Source organism: Liolophura sinensis, chromosome 6, assembly GCF_032854445.1.
Source record: "Liolophura sinensis isolate JHLJ2023 chromosome 6, CUHK_Ljap_v2, whole genome shotgun sequence".
NCBI classification, from domain to species: Eukaryota; Metazoa; Mollusca; class Polyplacophora; order Chitonida; family Chitonidae; genus Liolophura; species Liolophura sinensis.
The window spans coordinates 48,177,938-48,195,355 of NC_088300.1; the positions used below are offsets into that span (position 1 = coordinate 48,177,938).

At 36.2% G+C, this 17,418-nt stretch overlaps 2 protein-coding genes across 2 annotated transcripts; one reads left to right on the forward strand and one right to left on the reverse strand.

Annotated features, from left to right (window-relative positions):
- Positions 1-1,485: 1,485 nt before the first annotated feature.
- LOC135467834 (probable methyltransferase-like protein 15 homolog) lies at positions 1,486-6,405 on the reverse strand. Its single transcript, XM_064745720.1, has 5 exons — positions 5,565-6,405; positions 5,053-5,189; positions 4,392-4,586; positions 3,557-3,751; positions 1,486-2,006 (listed from the first exon to the last, which is right to left on the reverse strand). Exons 1-5 carry the CDS (start codon positions 5,820-5,822, stop codon positions 1,598-1,600), a joined length of 1,194 nt encoding a protein of 397 aa, XP_064601790.1. The 5' UTR covers positions 5,823-6,405; the 3' UTR covers positions 1,486-1,597.
- Positions 6,406-6,491: 86 nt separating this feature from the next.
- On the forward strand, positions 6,492-15,638 carry LOC135467836 (CD151 antigen-like). The gene is made up of 8 exons (XM_064745721.1): positions 6,492-6,627; positions 8,497-8,697; positions 9,115-9,189; positions 9,748-9,852; positions 10,925-11,137; positions 11,733-11,816; positions 12,234-12,899; positions 12,933-15,638. The coding sequence occupies exons 1-7, from the start codon at positions 6,562-6,564 to the stop codon at positions 12,357-12,359; spliced, it is 870 nt and encodes a 289-aa protein (XP_064601791.1). The 5' UTR covers positions 6,492-6,561; the 3' UTR covers positions 12,360-12,899; positions 12,933-15,638.
- Positions 15,639-17,418: the final 1,780 nt, after the last annotated feature.

Below are 17,418 nucleotides of genomic sequence, written 5' to 3' on the forward strand. Positions count from 1 at the left end.
GTGAAAGTTCTTGAGTGTGGCAATAAATAAATGTATACAGCTGATGTTGTTGACAACCTTCCACAACTCCTGCTAGTCATTCAATGAGCATTGGTGGTTTCGTCTTTCTACTCATATGCAAATGGAAAGGGAAAGTTCATGGTCGTTGCTAATGCTAGTTAATACTAATTAATTTAAAATAGGATATGTAAATTACTTATACTTGGTGAGTGTTGAACTAGCTGATCCACCCTATTCACTTAAGGAGCATTAGGTCTGAAAATCCTTGCAAACGCCTATAAATATCAAGTGATTTTCACCACTGGAGAAAATTTAAAAGTGAAATGAAAACATTTCGTGATCTAATATAACATACGTACAGTAAACATCTGATCATGCTTGATTTGTGTTACCAGGTAGATTAATCTCATATTTTGTTAGGGGAGTATTAAATTCATAGTAAACCACACCAACCTGGATAGTCTATAATTTGTTTAGAACGACAGCGCATTGTGCCCCTTTTTTGGAAGTCGTGACATAATAGTGGTCCCTGCTCATTCATCTGGCAGTAGAGAATATCACAGAAACTTTAATGCTTGTATAATATTTTATAGAATGTCAGTGAAGACGACCACTACAAAATCACAAACTTCTATAAACAAAGATTTATACATAAAAAAAATTCTTTTCACAACCAACGCTGCCATATCAGAAGCCTGTAAACAACAATCTGGCAAAAGCTGCAGTTTTGCATTTCACCTTTTAAATTCTAAATTCAAAACCCACCCGTTGTGAACCCGTGCACAAAGCCTGCTATGCACTGTCAGCCGACAAGGATACAGTTGGACAACTGATCATGAACATCCAGGATGTCATGTTAGATAGCACATCTAGCTTAAGCTACATTTGTCCCATCCAACATGTCCCATGGTCCACTGCAACATACCCACCCCCCTATAATAAATTTGCAATCAAATTTGAAACTGTTCACATTGCCAATAATAAATCTAACGTGCATGTTTTGAAAGATATGATCCGAACTGTCAAACTGGATCACTATATCAGGAAATCTTCAAGCCCTACCTTACCAATACACTCCATGTTCTAGAACTTAACAATGTGCTCAGTTATCAAACTACCTAAAGGTGGGTTTTTCATTCCAGTTAACATACATAAATAGGTCTTGTATCATCAAGTTGGGGGTTCCTGTGGTTTAATAGCATGCTAGCGTGGTGCCATGACAAAGGAGTCTCTCATCAATGTGGTCGCTGTGAGTTCAAGTCCAGCTCATGTTGGCTTCCTCTCCAGCTTTGCCCATTTTCCTCCCCCCATAATGCTGGTCCCCGTCATATAAGTGAACATTCTTGACATAAAACACCAATCAATAAAATATAAGTATAAATATAAAATCAGTCATGTTTGTCAAAGCGCTGAGCAAATCATATTGCTACACACAGCTTATCTGAATTTATATAAAAAATTACCATAGAAGGGCAAATATCCAAATCATATTTTAATAGTGTAATAGTGTGTTTATTTTAGTTTAAAATAGTCTTCAGTTTAGTCTATTTTAGTCTATCTAATGACTCAAGATTTCAAACAGTTTAGAACACAGGTTTCACAGTTTGATGGCTCCTCTAAGCTTAGTTGAACGAACACGGGGGTTTTCCAGGCTATCAGCATAACTAGGTATGGCAACCTTCCTGCTGATGGGAGTCCATTTTTTTTCTGTGACTGTCATCACATCTTGCAGGCTGTGAACCCGTAAAGAGTTTCTATAGTGAGCCGAGGCCCCCATGTTAAATTTAGATTCCATGACAATGCCATGGAAATGTCGTTTAACAATTCTGTCTTCCAACGAGTGGAAGGTCAAGGCCACACAACGACCTCCTGCTTTAAGAAAGTATCTTGCAGCCTCAAGGCCATTGTTAAGCTCGTTCAATTCGTCATTCACAAATATGCGTAGGGCCTGAAAAGTTTTTGTGGCGACGTGTGAGTGTCTCATTAATTTGTCTCTCTTGTGACTCCTGTCAAAAAAAAAAACAAAAAAAAAAAAACACGACATGTAATTATAAAATACTTGTACTTGATAGTATGTATTAATAATACCATAATGCCAGGTACAAAACAGAACTGTTCAACTAAAGCTACAGAATACCTTCACTTGTGGAAACCGAATTCAAACCTGCAACCTCAGTTGTCAAAGGGCTAGTGAAGATTAATTAAATGTACTCTACAGAAAAATACTTACCATCAGTTGTGACCAATGACGGAATGTGGTTGCTTTAACTTTTAAACATGTATATTAGATGTGCTTTATAATCATTTGATTGCTGCTTTCAAGAATATTTTGCTTCTATGAGAGTAGTGGTACAACACGAGTGGCGGAAATAGGAGTGAGTGGTTAATAATAGGAAGTCATCAACAAACTTCATGTAAGACAACATGAAAGCCCTTTTGACTTTTGGGGGAGTCCAAAAAAAATTCCATGTCCAAGTCTGGGATTGAACCAACACTTCATATGCCTGATGACTTTAACACCTGACGGAAAACATCTTCACTGTATCTATAACTGTATCTATAATTTGTACATACCTCCACTGTGGGACTGGGTTTTTTTTTTTGATGATGTTAAGTCTCACCCAATTTAGGATTGCCAATAACATCACTTTTTTCACAAAACTGTTTTTTGTATGAAGGTAATCTCTTCATTTTAAATGAGGCCATGGAAATTACATAATCTACATACAAACCATTCCTATTCTTTAATACAATAAATTCTCCTTATGCATACATTATACGAAAACTTTTGTCTTCTACTAAACCCAAAGAGACAAACATGCACCCATGCCAATCTATTCTTTTAACAAGAATATCTGACTTCCAATGCTAACACTACTTTAAAAGCACAATGAACTACGCCATATCTCTATGATGCCTGAACTGATGTCGCCACCAAATTGCATGAGGTTCTGACACAGTTGAGGCACATCATCAGCCAGCTGCTCTTGTTCACATCATGGTGTGTCAAAACACCGTGAATCAAACTCAGTGGTCACAAGTAAGACATGATCTCTTCTCCCAATCTCAATGTCCTACGTTCAAACAAAAACGTATTCCACATGCTCCTTACATTAACATTACATCAGCACCACTAGCAAATTTTGTACAGAAATATTGAACAAATGAAGTGACTGGTCTCAAACTTTTTTCTACTAATACTTTATGCATAAGCATTATTGTTTTCTAAATTATCCACAACATGATTCTAATCAACACATGAGAATTTCATTTTGGCCTAAACAAGCCTACATGCATCACACAGGCTACAAAGGTCAAGCTTGTCTAGTGGTGGCAGTGATGCAAAGCTAATGTATAGTTTATACAGCAATACATTCTATAGAAACCAACTTGTCATTGAAAAGAGCACTGGAAGTATGATGAAAATGACAGCAAGCATTTTCCGTTCCCTTGCCTTTTATTTCAACGATGTTTATATTTAATCATTCCTCCATTACATCCATTCAACTGCATATTTTTTCCTCAAAGGTAAAAATTTATGAATTGACATACATACCCTTGAAATGCTGTAGAAACGATATCCGCCAGCTGTTTAGTTCTTGTTATCTTCCCAAAAGTGTAGCGAGATTCCACAATAGCATGAGCGATATGTCTTGCTAGTCTCTCTTCTCCGTACTTCTTTATTATCAGTGATAACTCCTGCTCGTCCAACACATTCACCACATCAGCGGCTGTTGGTTGGCCTGTGTTCCTACAAGTTACAATATGTTGCTATAAATGTTATTGTATGTTAAATCTGATGACAACATAGCATTTTGAGTAATTTCACACGAGTGACATCCAATAAATTGCATAAGTATCACTGCACTACTTCTTTACCTGTTTCTGCCTGAACAATGGTGCTAGAGGGCATGTAATTTGCTACTATTTAACCATTTTCATGAACAGGTAGAATAAAACCCTAACTGAGGTAAACTGACATCGTATTTCACCGGTTTTATGTGCCCATTTGCCAATTATCACACTGTCGTCCCTGCTCTAGTATTATTCTCTATGCTGTAAGTCTTTCATCATATTGTACAGTCAGTCAGTTGCTTTAATGAAATGGTAAAACAACCTCAAAATACAATAACGAACATCCTGCAGGTATAAAGCCCCCAAGTTTTTTTTTCCTATCTCTACCAGATACCTGCTGGTTAACAAAAGGTTATATTATTTATAATTTTTTAAAATTTCCTGAGATCATTTTTGGTATCATACTCCTTCTTTCTCAGCTTCGTGAAATTTCTCTGTTAAAAGGAGTTCCCAGCAACTACTTCACAAAATGAGGAATATGATGACAGCATTGCACACACCCACCCTCAGCAGTTGCTCAAGGTCTATAACTTTACCTGTTTCCATCCATTCTCATATCCAGTGGTCCATCCTTACTGAGGGAGAATCCTCTCTCTGGTCTGTCAAACTGCATAGACGATACCCCTACATCAAACAACACAGCATCCACTTCATTCTTCAGCACTCCCTGTTCACTCATCAGTGTGGGCAGGTCAGAGAATTTCCCCAACAGAGGAATAATCTGACCAGGCCTAGACGTTGTGGACAAATTAGAAACAGCTCATTACTGTGCACAGTAGCACAAGTAAAAAGTAAACTGTCCTTTAACAAAACAATCAGTATTCACTAAAAATTGATTTAGTTCAATGGAATTTTGGGATGCAATCCACACTAATATCTATGCAGGTCAATGTCTAGAGCTGATTTAGCTCTGTAAAAATTGTTGGGCACGTTAATTAATTAAGCTGTATTAAAACTGCATGAAGCAATAAATTTAATTAACAATATATTGGCTTTAGATTTACCATCAAAAAGACTGTTTTTTACTAAAATCTCTTCATTCTTATTTGATTTGCATTTCACAACACTAAAGTTCTTCCACAAGCACTTGAAGTTTTTTTCTTGACGTAAACCTGACCTAGATCCTGATAATTTCATCCATCTTTTAAAATGCAAAGGCTCTTAATAATGATGTCACTCTTTAACTTCATATCTTACTCATATTCCTTTGCCAGATCTTGAGCAAGACTGTGAGCCAGGGGATCTCTGTCTAGAGCAAACACAGTTGCCTTTGGAGCCCGTAATAGGATTTCACGAGTGTGTCCACCAGCTCCAAATGTCATGTCCACAATCATCTGGAAGAAGAATGACAATAAAACAAAATGTATGACCGCAAACATAAGTACTGTACTGCTTTTGTTTTTCTTATTCAAGTTCATGCAGGTAATGGCCAATGTATGTAACATGGTCAGTAAGATGATATTTAAAGTTACAATCAAATGTATGGCCTGGATTATTATCATTTTTGTGCCTTACTTACACAGCAACTCTGTGATGTTTACAAAAAAAAACGTATGTATGTGTGAACTAAAAGTTCAGTCTTTCAATCCATCTTACCTGTCTAATTAACACCAAGCTAAATCATTACAGTGGTTAAAAGTTTCCAGACAGACCACACATACTTTTAGCTCTTACAATAGTAAGTTTACCTGTACTCCACTTCACTATACCTGATGATCTTGTGGTCTGAGCATGTCCATGGATTCTTCAACCATAGCTGGCAAATGCAGAACTCTTTCCTCCTCTTTCCTCCTTGATGTACAGTGTCTAGCCCACAAAAAAGTCACAGCCTCGAGTCCTTTATTGCTCTTCATGAGCACAACTTTACCACACACATTCTCTGCAGTCCTTGACAGACACTGCCAACTGACAACTCTGTTGACAATGCCTAAGGCCCCTGCATTGCGCACAAACCTTAGAAGCACCATTATTAGAGCTTATATCTATAATTGCCTGTCCTCATTCACTTCAGTTCAAGTCAGTTCTTTTTTTTTTTTTTTTTTGGCACATGGTAGTCACATGTGCCTTAAGCATACTCACTCAGTAAGACCAGTCACTGGAACAATGATTAATTAACTATACTAAGCTTAGAACTTAATCACGAAACTCTAAGCTGGAAGTGACAAATCGCATGACATATACATGCAGACATATATATCAGTTCATATAAATTATCCATTAACTTTTGAACTTTTAGAATTAGACTACAAAAATATGGATATCAGTTTACTAAGAAATGCACACCATCGCTGTTCGGTATTAAACACTTGATTCTATCAGTGTATGCCTGCTGCTATCACAGTGATATTCTCCATTTTCTAGACACATCTACTCTCACTGAGCGCTCACGGCAGAAGCTGGACACATGCATGGAGACGGTTACTAGTCAGGCGAAATAACATTGTCGTATCTAGTAGCAAATGACAGCACTCATGCAAGTAGCAACTGATTCTGTAAAAATAAGAAAAACAAAGCAATCTCCAGACTCTAGGGGCCATGTGTGATCACACGTTTTCTTGCTAGCAGACAGCAAGGGCGCTTGAGCGCCCCCTAGCAGATATAGAAGTTATGACACCGGAAGTTGATTTTTATTAGAAACTGTCAACTCGAGGTTGGTCTTTGTGATCATGTCATCTCCCCAACTTCGTTGATAACTAAAGATCAAGTATGGGGGTGGACGAGAGGTTGCGTTGTTTGAAGTGGCCTGTTATATTGTACAACATCCTGTACTTCGTAAGTAAATTGCAGAAGAAGGAAATCGAATGACGCGAAATTATGGCATGTTGTTGTTGTTATTTAATTAGTCAGGTACCGTAGCTCTTCTTTCATATAATGAAGAGTTTAGTAGCGATTGAACTATACAATTATTTGTTATTCCATCTGATGAATTTCCATGTGACGTCTGTAATACACAAGTGTGAAGACATGTAGATAGATTCATTGGCCCCTTTCGTCTGCCTCTCTAGTATGGCCCCTAGCCCAAAGCCCACTACCCAGCTTCGGCCATATAGACTTAAACACGGACAATTTCTCTCAAAAAAAAAAATGGCTCGAACCCTACCTTGTTTTGCCTATCCACCGATTCCCTAAAACTCCCGAAATGCAATATGTCAAAGCCAGCATTGGTAAACCATCTTTGAACAGTAATCCAGACGTTTAAATTTTCGAATCGAACAACTCAAATCAACGTCTGCCATGTTTGGAATGTTTTTTTTTTTTTTCTGTTTCGGGCAAGGTGACGGACCGCGAAAATTTTCTTCCACCCAACATTCTGTTTACAGGACGTGTAATCCTCAAAGAGAATGTTGGGTAGGATAAAATTTTTCGCGGCCCTTCACCTTGCCCAAAGTTGAAAAACAAAAAATTCCAAAGATGACACGCGTTAATTTGAGTTGCCTGATTCGAAAGTTTGCACAGCTCGGTTACTGTTGAAACATGGTTTACCAATGCTGGCTTTGACATATTAGATTTTGGACGTTTTAGGGAATCGGTGGTTATCAAGAATAAGGTAGAGTGAAATTGTCCGCAAGGAATTCTGTATGACAGAAGCTGGGCATTATGGTAGGATGTTCTGCTTACCTTTGAGCTATATGACCCCAGGCATTTATATGAAGCAGTACGTTTTATTAACTTTTATTGGACACTGTTGGACATCAGTGCATCAACGCTTACTAAACTTACCAAGATTAAAAAAAATGGTTGCAAAATAAGACCTTTTATGAAAAGAGTATGGCATTTAGGCCTAGTGTCCTCGTCATACCTGTGAGTATTTTTTTATTTTGTTATTAGTACCTCAGATCTGTAACAAAATAATAAAATACTCAGATGAATGGCAGGACTAGGCATTTACCACATAAACAGTATTGACAAGACCCTCAAAACAATAATTTGGTAATGCTCCAAAATTTACTGCCTATGTTGTAGTTGCCTCGTCAATAGCCCAACGAATTAGGGATATGCTTACGAACGTCTAATACAGGCCCCCTCCCCGGACACTGGCTACTTTTGCATTTGCCCTTTGAACCTCAGTAGTGTTTCCTAGGCTACCTGTCAACCTGCAATACCTAGCTAAGGGTGTTGCACCTATGTTGGACCACAAATTATTTAATCAACACTTCCTTTCCTTAAGACTGGCATGAATAATTGTGCACCTCCTTGCACAAAAAAACAAAAACAAAAAAAAAGCTGAGGTATAATTCTTAACTACTTGCCTATTTTATGCATATTTTTCTGTTTTCCTTGAAATGGTGTCAAGGGTGCACTGAGTGGGAACAGCTTAGCACTCCATATTCTGAGTCATTCACTTCATTATTATTTTGTTGACCCCAAGTTTAGCACTTGATTTCCTGACTGAATGCTGGGGCCTTAGGAAGGCGAGTTTAAAACCATTTTAACATCTCAAAGAGAGTCTTTTGTTTCATGGGTTTGTAAGTAAGAGGCCTGTTATGTGCACCACCATTTTCCTCCACTCATAAAACTGTTTTAGCTTGTGTTTTTCACCGCAAATACTGTATATGACTTAGGTTGTCTCTTTCTGGCTGTTATAAACATGGTCTGTTTCTGCATGAACCATAACCATAAAATGCCACTTTTCTGTTGCAGCTGATCAGCTGTGCTGTATTAGGCGTGGCAGTTTGGCTGAGGTTTGATTTCTTTGCAAGCAACTTCCTTGAGGCTGATGAGGCTTTCAATGGCTATTACATAGCCACTTATGTGTTTATGGTGGGAGGATCCCTGGGCTTCATCGGTTCAATTATTGGCTTTGTCGGCATTGGCTGTCTCAAGTTCATCCCAATAGTCATTGTAAGTCAGTTATTTGGTTTGTAGTTTGTTGTATATAATGTTACTCAGGATATTGCTATTCTGATCATGAAAACTTGATGTGTAAACAACAAAGTACATAGTCATCAAGATGAAAACACCCACATTGTGAGTTACATTCCCTATTACAGTACTTGAAAGTTCTTATTAGAATAAAATGACAGGATAGAATGATATTTCTATTGTATTAGTGTATATATATATATGGGAAAAGACGCGAAAGAGAAAGTTGCTTAAAATGAGCTTAAGCTGATAATTAAATGCCTCTGAATTATTTCAGAAACATAACACTGACTTCCCTATAATGCATCATGCTGTAATCTGTAAACTTCTTTATCTTTCTTTACTTGTCCATGGATTAAAATACATGTACTTTATATTTGTTTTTTGTTTTGACAGTACCTGGTCATGGTGATTGGGATATTTCTACTGGAACTTGGAGGAGGCGTGTTCGTGTTTGTTTACAGGGATGAGGTAAAGTAGAATGAAGGTTGAAATAAACAAATTTCAAAAACTACCCTAAATCCTTTACAAATTCAGCTGCAGACATAGTGCATGTTTTGGCATGTTAGAGGAATGTTAGCCCATCTGGATAGGCTGTTTTATTATTTCTGTGAAATTACTGTTTGCCCCTACCTGAGTGATACATTTTGATCTTCAAAATATTGTAAATTATATTTTTAAATTGCATGTAAAGTTATATTTTATTTTTCAGATGTGTGACAGGAATTACTGTAATGTTTGTCAGATCAGCTATAAGCTGTCCTGATTAAAGTACAATAGACAGGCTGACATGTTAAACTTGGCATACAATACATGTACACAAAGTTTATACTCTTGGCTGTTATTGGGTAGAGGACTATTCTAGTACAGGAGCGTGGGAAGATCAGTAGATTGTAGAAACTAAGGTGTTTTTCCCTGGATTAGTTTGTCCTCATCCAACGGGAGTAAATCTATATTCATGTGGCTAATTGTGAGCTGAATGAACGGAAAATGTGCCCTGAAAGTCTCCTTTTCTCTTCCACTAATCAGATTCAGCACAGCCTAGCAAGAGGAGAAGTCATTCAGCGAGTCGTGAAGCAGGAGTACGGCGTTGTGTCCTCCAAAACGAAGGCAATTGACTTCATGCAGTGGGAGGTGAGCATTGTAAACTGTTAACGGCTCATGCTTGCCTGCTCTCTGGTCAAAGCATAGGAAGGTTTGCCAGCAGCCTGGATTTGGTTGTGGGTGTCCCTCAGGGCTCGGCTCATTTTCCTTGCTGTTGTACAAGTGAAATATTCAAAAAATAAGAAGATAATTTGTTAACATCAAATGTACATATGCTAAGATCTACATTTAAATACGTATTATCTAGGCTTTCTGAAATATAAAATGTATGATATGTGGAAATATTGCTCCAACAGTTTGTCATTAATACAACATGTGCATCTATTCAGGGGAAAATACATCAACTGTGGTAAGCTATGTGTGTATAAATAGGCCATAGTCTGCAGGACATGACAGTAGTTGAAGTACTTTAGTTTGGAGGGAAGAAGTTTCACATGTTGTAGAGTCCAGGTGGCTGTGTACTTAAAACTATGACTGCTGTAGTTCTTCAACATTTTCGCATGTTTACAAGGTGCTTATTCAAGCCAATGCAAGGGCATTATTCTGTGTAGACTTGTGAAATTGTACTTTTTGTGAAGCCCTGACATTGGCCAACCCAACCAATTCAGTTTTGTCTCCAAAATCAAATTATAAAGGTGCATAAATCACATTGAAAGTTGCTCTTTCATAGGCAAAAAGATTGAGGAATTAGGGTACCAGGTCCTCAAATAAAGCTACAGTGTACATTAAATATACATGTATACATGTAATAGCAAAGAACTGACTTCCACTTCATAATGGATTACTATATTTGATCAAAAAATTCACACAAAAAAGTGGATTTTAAGAAGTAAAAAAATGTATATGTATATATATATATATATGTTTTTTGTCGTTTTATTTTTTTCAAATGGATTTCATCATGCCTTTCAACCAAACCTCAATATCTCTACACATTTCTAAGATCATAGGAACTCTAGGGAATCAGACAGAATGTGTTACTTAGCCATGGATGAAAAAATGTAGTAAACTATGTTTTTGCTACCTGCATTTAATGAGTCATGGTGAGGCCTTATATTTGACCATTTTCATCATACCCTCTCCTGGTCTTCTTTGTTATCAGCTGAGGTGCTGTGGAGGTGACAGCTACACTGATTACACCGGCTCTACCTGGTACAACTCTGACATTGAGAGTCGCAAGGATCGGGTACCGCTATCCTGCTGTAAGGACTATGAGAGGTACAAGGACAACCCTAACTACCGCAGCTGCGCCATGTACAAAAACCAGCAGGGCACAGGACCCATACGAGAACCAAGTCAACACATACATAACACTGTAAGTATCAAGCTTACGCAGGTAAACTCATCTGTGGAGGGGTAAGAGCATTGGCCAAAGGAGTAGGAGACCTATGAACGTGTACAATGTTAAACCTAGCAGAGAACTTTTTTTACTTGCTTAATAGATGATTAACCAGGAAAGTCTGTCAGACTCTGAAGTAAATATAATAAAAGGAAAAGTGTACATGTATATTGGGTGGCTGGGGTTTGTTCACAATGAGTGCCTCATGTAACATACATGTATGTGTTTAAAGGCATTCAGCAATGGATGCTTCACTTGTATGAACATGTATTCTCATGTATTGCTATGCTGTGTGAAACAGGCACGAGGGATTTTGTTCAGTGTGATATGGTGGCACACTTCTTGTACGGCCCCAAATTTTGGGTCTAAGGCTGAATATTTATACCCATTAAACTAGATTCAGTTTAGTATTATGTACATGATGAATGTGTGCCTCCAAAACTGCAAGCCTGTAATACATGAAATGGTATCATTTGTAATAATCGTGTAACATTTGACAGTAACATTAAGTGTGTTTCACTCAGTGTGAGAACCAGATTCATTTTAAGCTTTCTTTGTCTTCTCTCCCCAGGCTTGTGGTGAGGCCATAGTCCAGTTTATATCGGACCACATTGTAGTACTAGGGGCCATTGGACTAACTCTATTTTTGATGCAGGTAAGATATCAGGGTTATTTTGGAAATTAACCTTTATTGCTAGAATCAGCCTTTTCTCTTGTATTATGCAGTCCTTTTTTTTTTTTTTTTGACTTACTGACAACATTTAATCTCTGACATCCATTGAAAGAAATCAAATTTATTTTTTCTTTTTTAATTGTTTCATACATTGGAAGAACATTTGAATTTTGTATTAAGTTTACTGATGATTGAAGTTGGCTGGTTAAGAGTGTCCTGCCTTGAGTATTCTTGAAGATATTTAAATGTGAGAATGTCTGTACTCAGTGATTTAATGTCAGGTATTTCCCATCAGATCTGCAGAGGTTTTTCACAGGATATATCTGCACGAAGAAAAAGCTATCTTGAGATAGTATAACATATTTATTGAATATTATAATATGAACATTTTCTTTGCAGATATTTGGAATCACAATGATCTCCATGCTCATTCACTACCTGAGGAAGCAGCAGGCTGAAGAAGGCTTTGAAATGTCGCGCTCCTTTGAGAAAACATCTTGGAAGGGAGGCAACCCATACTGGTAGATGCAGAGACATTTTGTTTTTCATAAAGGGATAAGACCACCTGGGTTGTGAGATGTCAGTTGTCCTGATTGCATTGATGAATGCATATTTGATCTATGTATGAAGTCTGCTTTGTTTTGATTCACACTTCCTTGTGAAGAAGTTTTTCCACTGCCCTGACTTTACACCAAATTTTAACATCTTGTCTGCACACCCCAGGGTTTTTACATGCACATATCAGTGAAAACTGGTGTTTTTTTGTATTTCAAAATTGTGCTGATGAAATTTGTGACATCATTTCCATCAGTTTTGGATAAAGCAGGTGTAAGCTAGCTTTATATTAAATCTACCCTTTACCGTTTGTGTTTGTGAACATACGATACAGCCTTGGTAAACCGCAGTCGGGAACAGATCGTTGTGTAAATTAGCCACATGTAGAGTAGGCATAAGTATGGGATTGGATCAGTTTGTGGTACACTCAAGCAGATGTATTCGCAGTGCCTGTATTATGCAAGGAAAAGAATATTCCTTTGAAAAAATACAAGCCTTCTAGAAAATGAGGTAAAAATGAAGAAATTTGTACGTACGGGAAAGTATCCTTTGTCATTAACAAGGAATGTGGTATTTGATGGATTATGAAGAAAGAAGATAATTTTTGTTTCCTCAAGTTTAGGTTGGTTGGGCTTATAAATGCACAGAGGAGATTTTCTTTAACGAAACAGAATGACATTATGACCATTTTTATCCATCAGTTTCATGCCATTCTAGATTAAATTAGAATGAAAAGAAAACGAAATTTAGTATCAGTCATTATCTTCAATGTCAAACTTGAATACTCAGGCTATAGTACACATGTTGCTGGATCAGCTGTGGCATTAAATTGGGAGGTTTGTCAAGTACCTGGTGAAGGTCAATGGTATAAATAACAAGACAAAACATTCTTGGTACCTTGTTCATTGGCAAGGTGTCGCATGACTGACGAGATTTTTGATGTTGGCTTTAAACACCAATCTAAAAAATAAATTAGTCTCTATCATTATTGGTGATAGACATTTGTAAGAATTTGGTTAGTTTACTTGTGAAAAATGAAGTAAGATGATGTACATTATTATAACAGAGAAAGCAAGACCTTGAAGAGCATGTCTTTTTTTTCTATGTATATATCTTGGAAATGATACGGAAATTACATAGGGTGGTAATTCTCTTTAAATCTGATTGAAGTCCATTTTCATGTGTGTCTTTTTTTACTATGTTCATTTTTTGGTGTATTATGATTGCCGCCCAGTTTATTTCCAGACATTCCAATTTTTTTATATGCTTTTTTTTCTATATTTTTGTTAAATTACTCTAGATGACTACTGAAAATATATTTGGTTCACTGAAATAGATGTATAAATTTCTTCCATTAACCGGTAAGAGCAGATAATAGGGGATGACATACATAATCCAAAAACTGTGCCATAATTCATAGAAGATTGAGGGAAGTTTATGGTGCTGTTTTGTAGTACACATCAGTTTCATTGATAAGGTCTTTTGTTTTTGTTTTTTTTGTAATGAACAGCTGACTGTTGTCAACGATCATCAAAATACATTTTTACTTGGATTTTGCATGAAAGCATGTGTATATTGCCATAAGCATTAGTCGACGTAACATCACTCTATATGTATGTAAATAGCTCATGTTAGCAGTCTAGTTTATCAGGAAAACCTTACTGTTAGTAAAAGAAGTAGAGGAAGAGCTTCTTGTAACATATAACATATCATGCAAAACAGCTCTGAAATATATCAAGGGCAGAATTTACATTCATTTCTTATAGGTAATACAAGTTTAAACTGTCTTTAGATACCCTAACTGGAAAGTGGAAGTGACCTTTTGGTGAGCTTCCCAGTGGTGATGAAATGCTTAATATCCACTTTTGCTTAATGGACTCTATACCTATCACCTGGCATGTGTAGACAAGAATATAACGGACCATAAAAGGTTGGTTTCTTTGTGGTCAGTGGGCAGCTAAAGATTGAAAGTGAGCCTGCCAGAAGTGTAGTACAAGGTCTCTACTTGTGCAGGAGACACATGATAATTGCCTGAGGTGGGGAAAAGCAGATCTCTATCACTACTACAAGTAAATGAAAAGTTGTTTGACTTTATTGTTGCCATTATGAAATAGCAGAGGAAAGTCACATTGGAGTATCCATTGTTATAGCAGTGGAGTGTTCTTGAGAACAGTATAAAACACCAGCCAAACAAATGGATAGGATTTTCTTAGGATTAGAATTTGGTATTCTTAGCTGCTCTCTTTCAAACTTCAGATATATTTGCCATGTGAAAGCAACCGTTTCAATATTCACTGTGAAATTAAAATATTGACAAACATTTTGTGCCTCAAAAAGATATCTTTGAAAAGAGAGGTGGTAGGAAACAGTTAAAAACTTGCAACACAAACAGGAGAAACCCATTGCCAAAGAGATAGACAGATGCATCTTTCTTTTACCATGATATATCAAATTGCTATTCAGTTTATTGGTAAAGCATGCACATTTTCACTAATTAAACATTCCATTTGTGTGTTTATGGTTAATATTTTATGTCTATTTACATAATTTCAGTATGTAAACAGTAACTTCATCAATAGCCCTCTCTTTTGTATTCATGAACATGTATATTTGAAAACTTCATGTCAGATCGTAGGTCCTACACTTAAACCTATTGTCAGTGCCTATATCTGTGAATTCAATGTTGTATTTTTGCTATGTGTTAAATTGTTTAGTAATTATATATTTCAACTTTTGAACATATATTTTGTCTTCAGGTGGCTAGAAAATTTGTATTGCCTTTCTTGTCTTTGAATAACTTTACCGATTTTGTATAAGTGTAGCGCCCTTTTGTATTTCTGAAAAAAAAATAGGTTGGAGATTGTATAATGGATGAACGTGAAGTATAATATTGGCCATCTCTATAACAGCTGTTGTATACCTCAATGTGAATCTCTGTCTTGTAGTGGTTGGTACGTTTGTCTTAACATCATTTTAATCATATTGTCATATTGAAATGTCAGCAATGTTGTGAGGGAGAAAATATTACTAATGATTAATATGTTACAGTAAATTTAGAAGTGCTAATATACATGATCCAAGTCATCAAGTTATCGGACTACATTTTACAGGTTATGGATTAAATGTCCATGACCCTAAATGACCCTGAATTTTGTCTATGACTAACTTTGCCCATTTTTCCTCATTCTGAGAGCTCTATTGATTTTAGGAAGGTATTTTGAGGTTTGCTTGGACCATGGGATGATATTCTCCTGTGACATTTATTAGCCTCTAAAAATGATATTTTGTAGGCTAAATTTTAAGTCATTTAGGGTACATGTATTTATAGGGCACTGAAAATTGATCATAACTTTCATACACAGGTTACTCTCTCCATAAAAACATTCCTTTTTTTCAAATTTATTCGATTGAAAGCATTTATGTTTTAATCACTGTTATAGATTTGAATAAGTACATGTTGATATTTGCATTATTTTTGTGATCTTATTATACAAATAAATTGTTTATTAGATTGAATTTCTTTCTGGTTTGAAGGTACTTTCAAATCTTGTTTTTATGACCACATAAGCACTGTATATCAAACTTCAAATGGTAAAATCTACATTTAAGAATAGGATAATTATTGATTAATGAACAACCTAGTTTTATTATTTTTACAAATAAAGACTTTGTTGTTGGGATTCACATAACATTCCTTTTGCACTGGTAAATTATTTTTTTGATAAGCATTTCATATTGCTCTCAGCTTGAGGAGCACTTCAAATTTCATGCAAATTGATGAGTGTTTCAAACCTGATGTTGATTATGCAATCAACTGTACTGATCATTGTATTTGTTATGTCATTACATTGTTACGTCATTATGATCTTTTATACTATTTAACATTACTAGCTGTTTGTAGCATTATCCGTAGATGCGCTGTATTAGTACCAATCTTTCTGCTAATTTGACTTAAAACATATTTGTGCATAGTGAATACAAAAATTACAAAACAATCTAGATGGCTGGGCAAACCTATTTCAGTTGTGAAGTATCCTTTATTAAAATCATTGTTGGACGTATATATCAGAACTCTTGAATATTTTTAAATTTAATCATGTGAGGCTGTTGGATACTAATATAGGAGTGGCGTATAAAATTTTCATTGTGGCATGCCAAGTGGTTCAGTAAAAAATTACATTTTTGCTGCAGTTTTGCCTCACTGTTTGTTGTCTCATTTTGAGGGAACAGAAAAATTTCAAATTTATGCCACTTATGAATCATTGTGATCCACAGATAACAGCCATCGATGAAGGTCATGGGTTGTGCTTTTTGTACTGATCATTGGAGGAAAATTAAAGTGACCTTTGTCATATGTGTATTGCAAATCGTTGGGTAATTCAGGAGTAAATATGAGATTTTTAATAACCAGCTTTATATCATTAAGGAACAAACAATAACTGTGCTAAGAGTGTATTGTTTTCATTATTAAGTGTGATACAGATTCGTCCAAGTCTTCGCTTTGCCAAACAACATCTAAATATTTCCTGGAAATTTGAGCTCAAATAGGTCACATGACCTGGAACAACTGGCCATTGAGGTGGTCATCTTGGCCTTCAGTTACATTTGTATTCATGAAGTGTATCACATATTTATCCAATGGATTTTAAAGCACTGGCATTCATGTATTTTGTAATCTATTGTACAAGGTATTGTTATGTGATGTGAAATTACAAGTAATATGTACTAGTCAACTGATATGGAAATTCAAGTTGTGTTTTTGTTATTTCATGTTATGAAATTATTAAGGAAAGTCTAATTGTTGGTGGGCCGAGGTGGCTAACGTGCCAGGAAGGAACAATGACCCGGAACCCTTTCACCAATGGGGTGGCTGTGTCCTCCCATCATAACAATGATAACGCCTTTGTCGGATAAGTGAAATAATCTTGAGTAAGGCACAAAACACCAATCAAATAAATAAACTACCTGTTGTAAGGGGTGGAGGCTGATTCCACATTTAAACCATTTCTGTTGTAAGTGAAACTTAAAA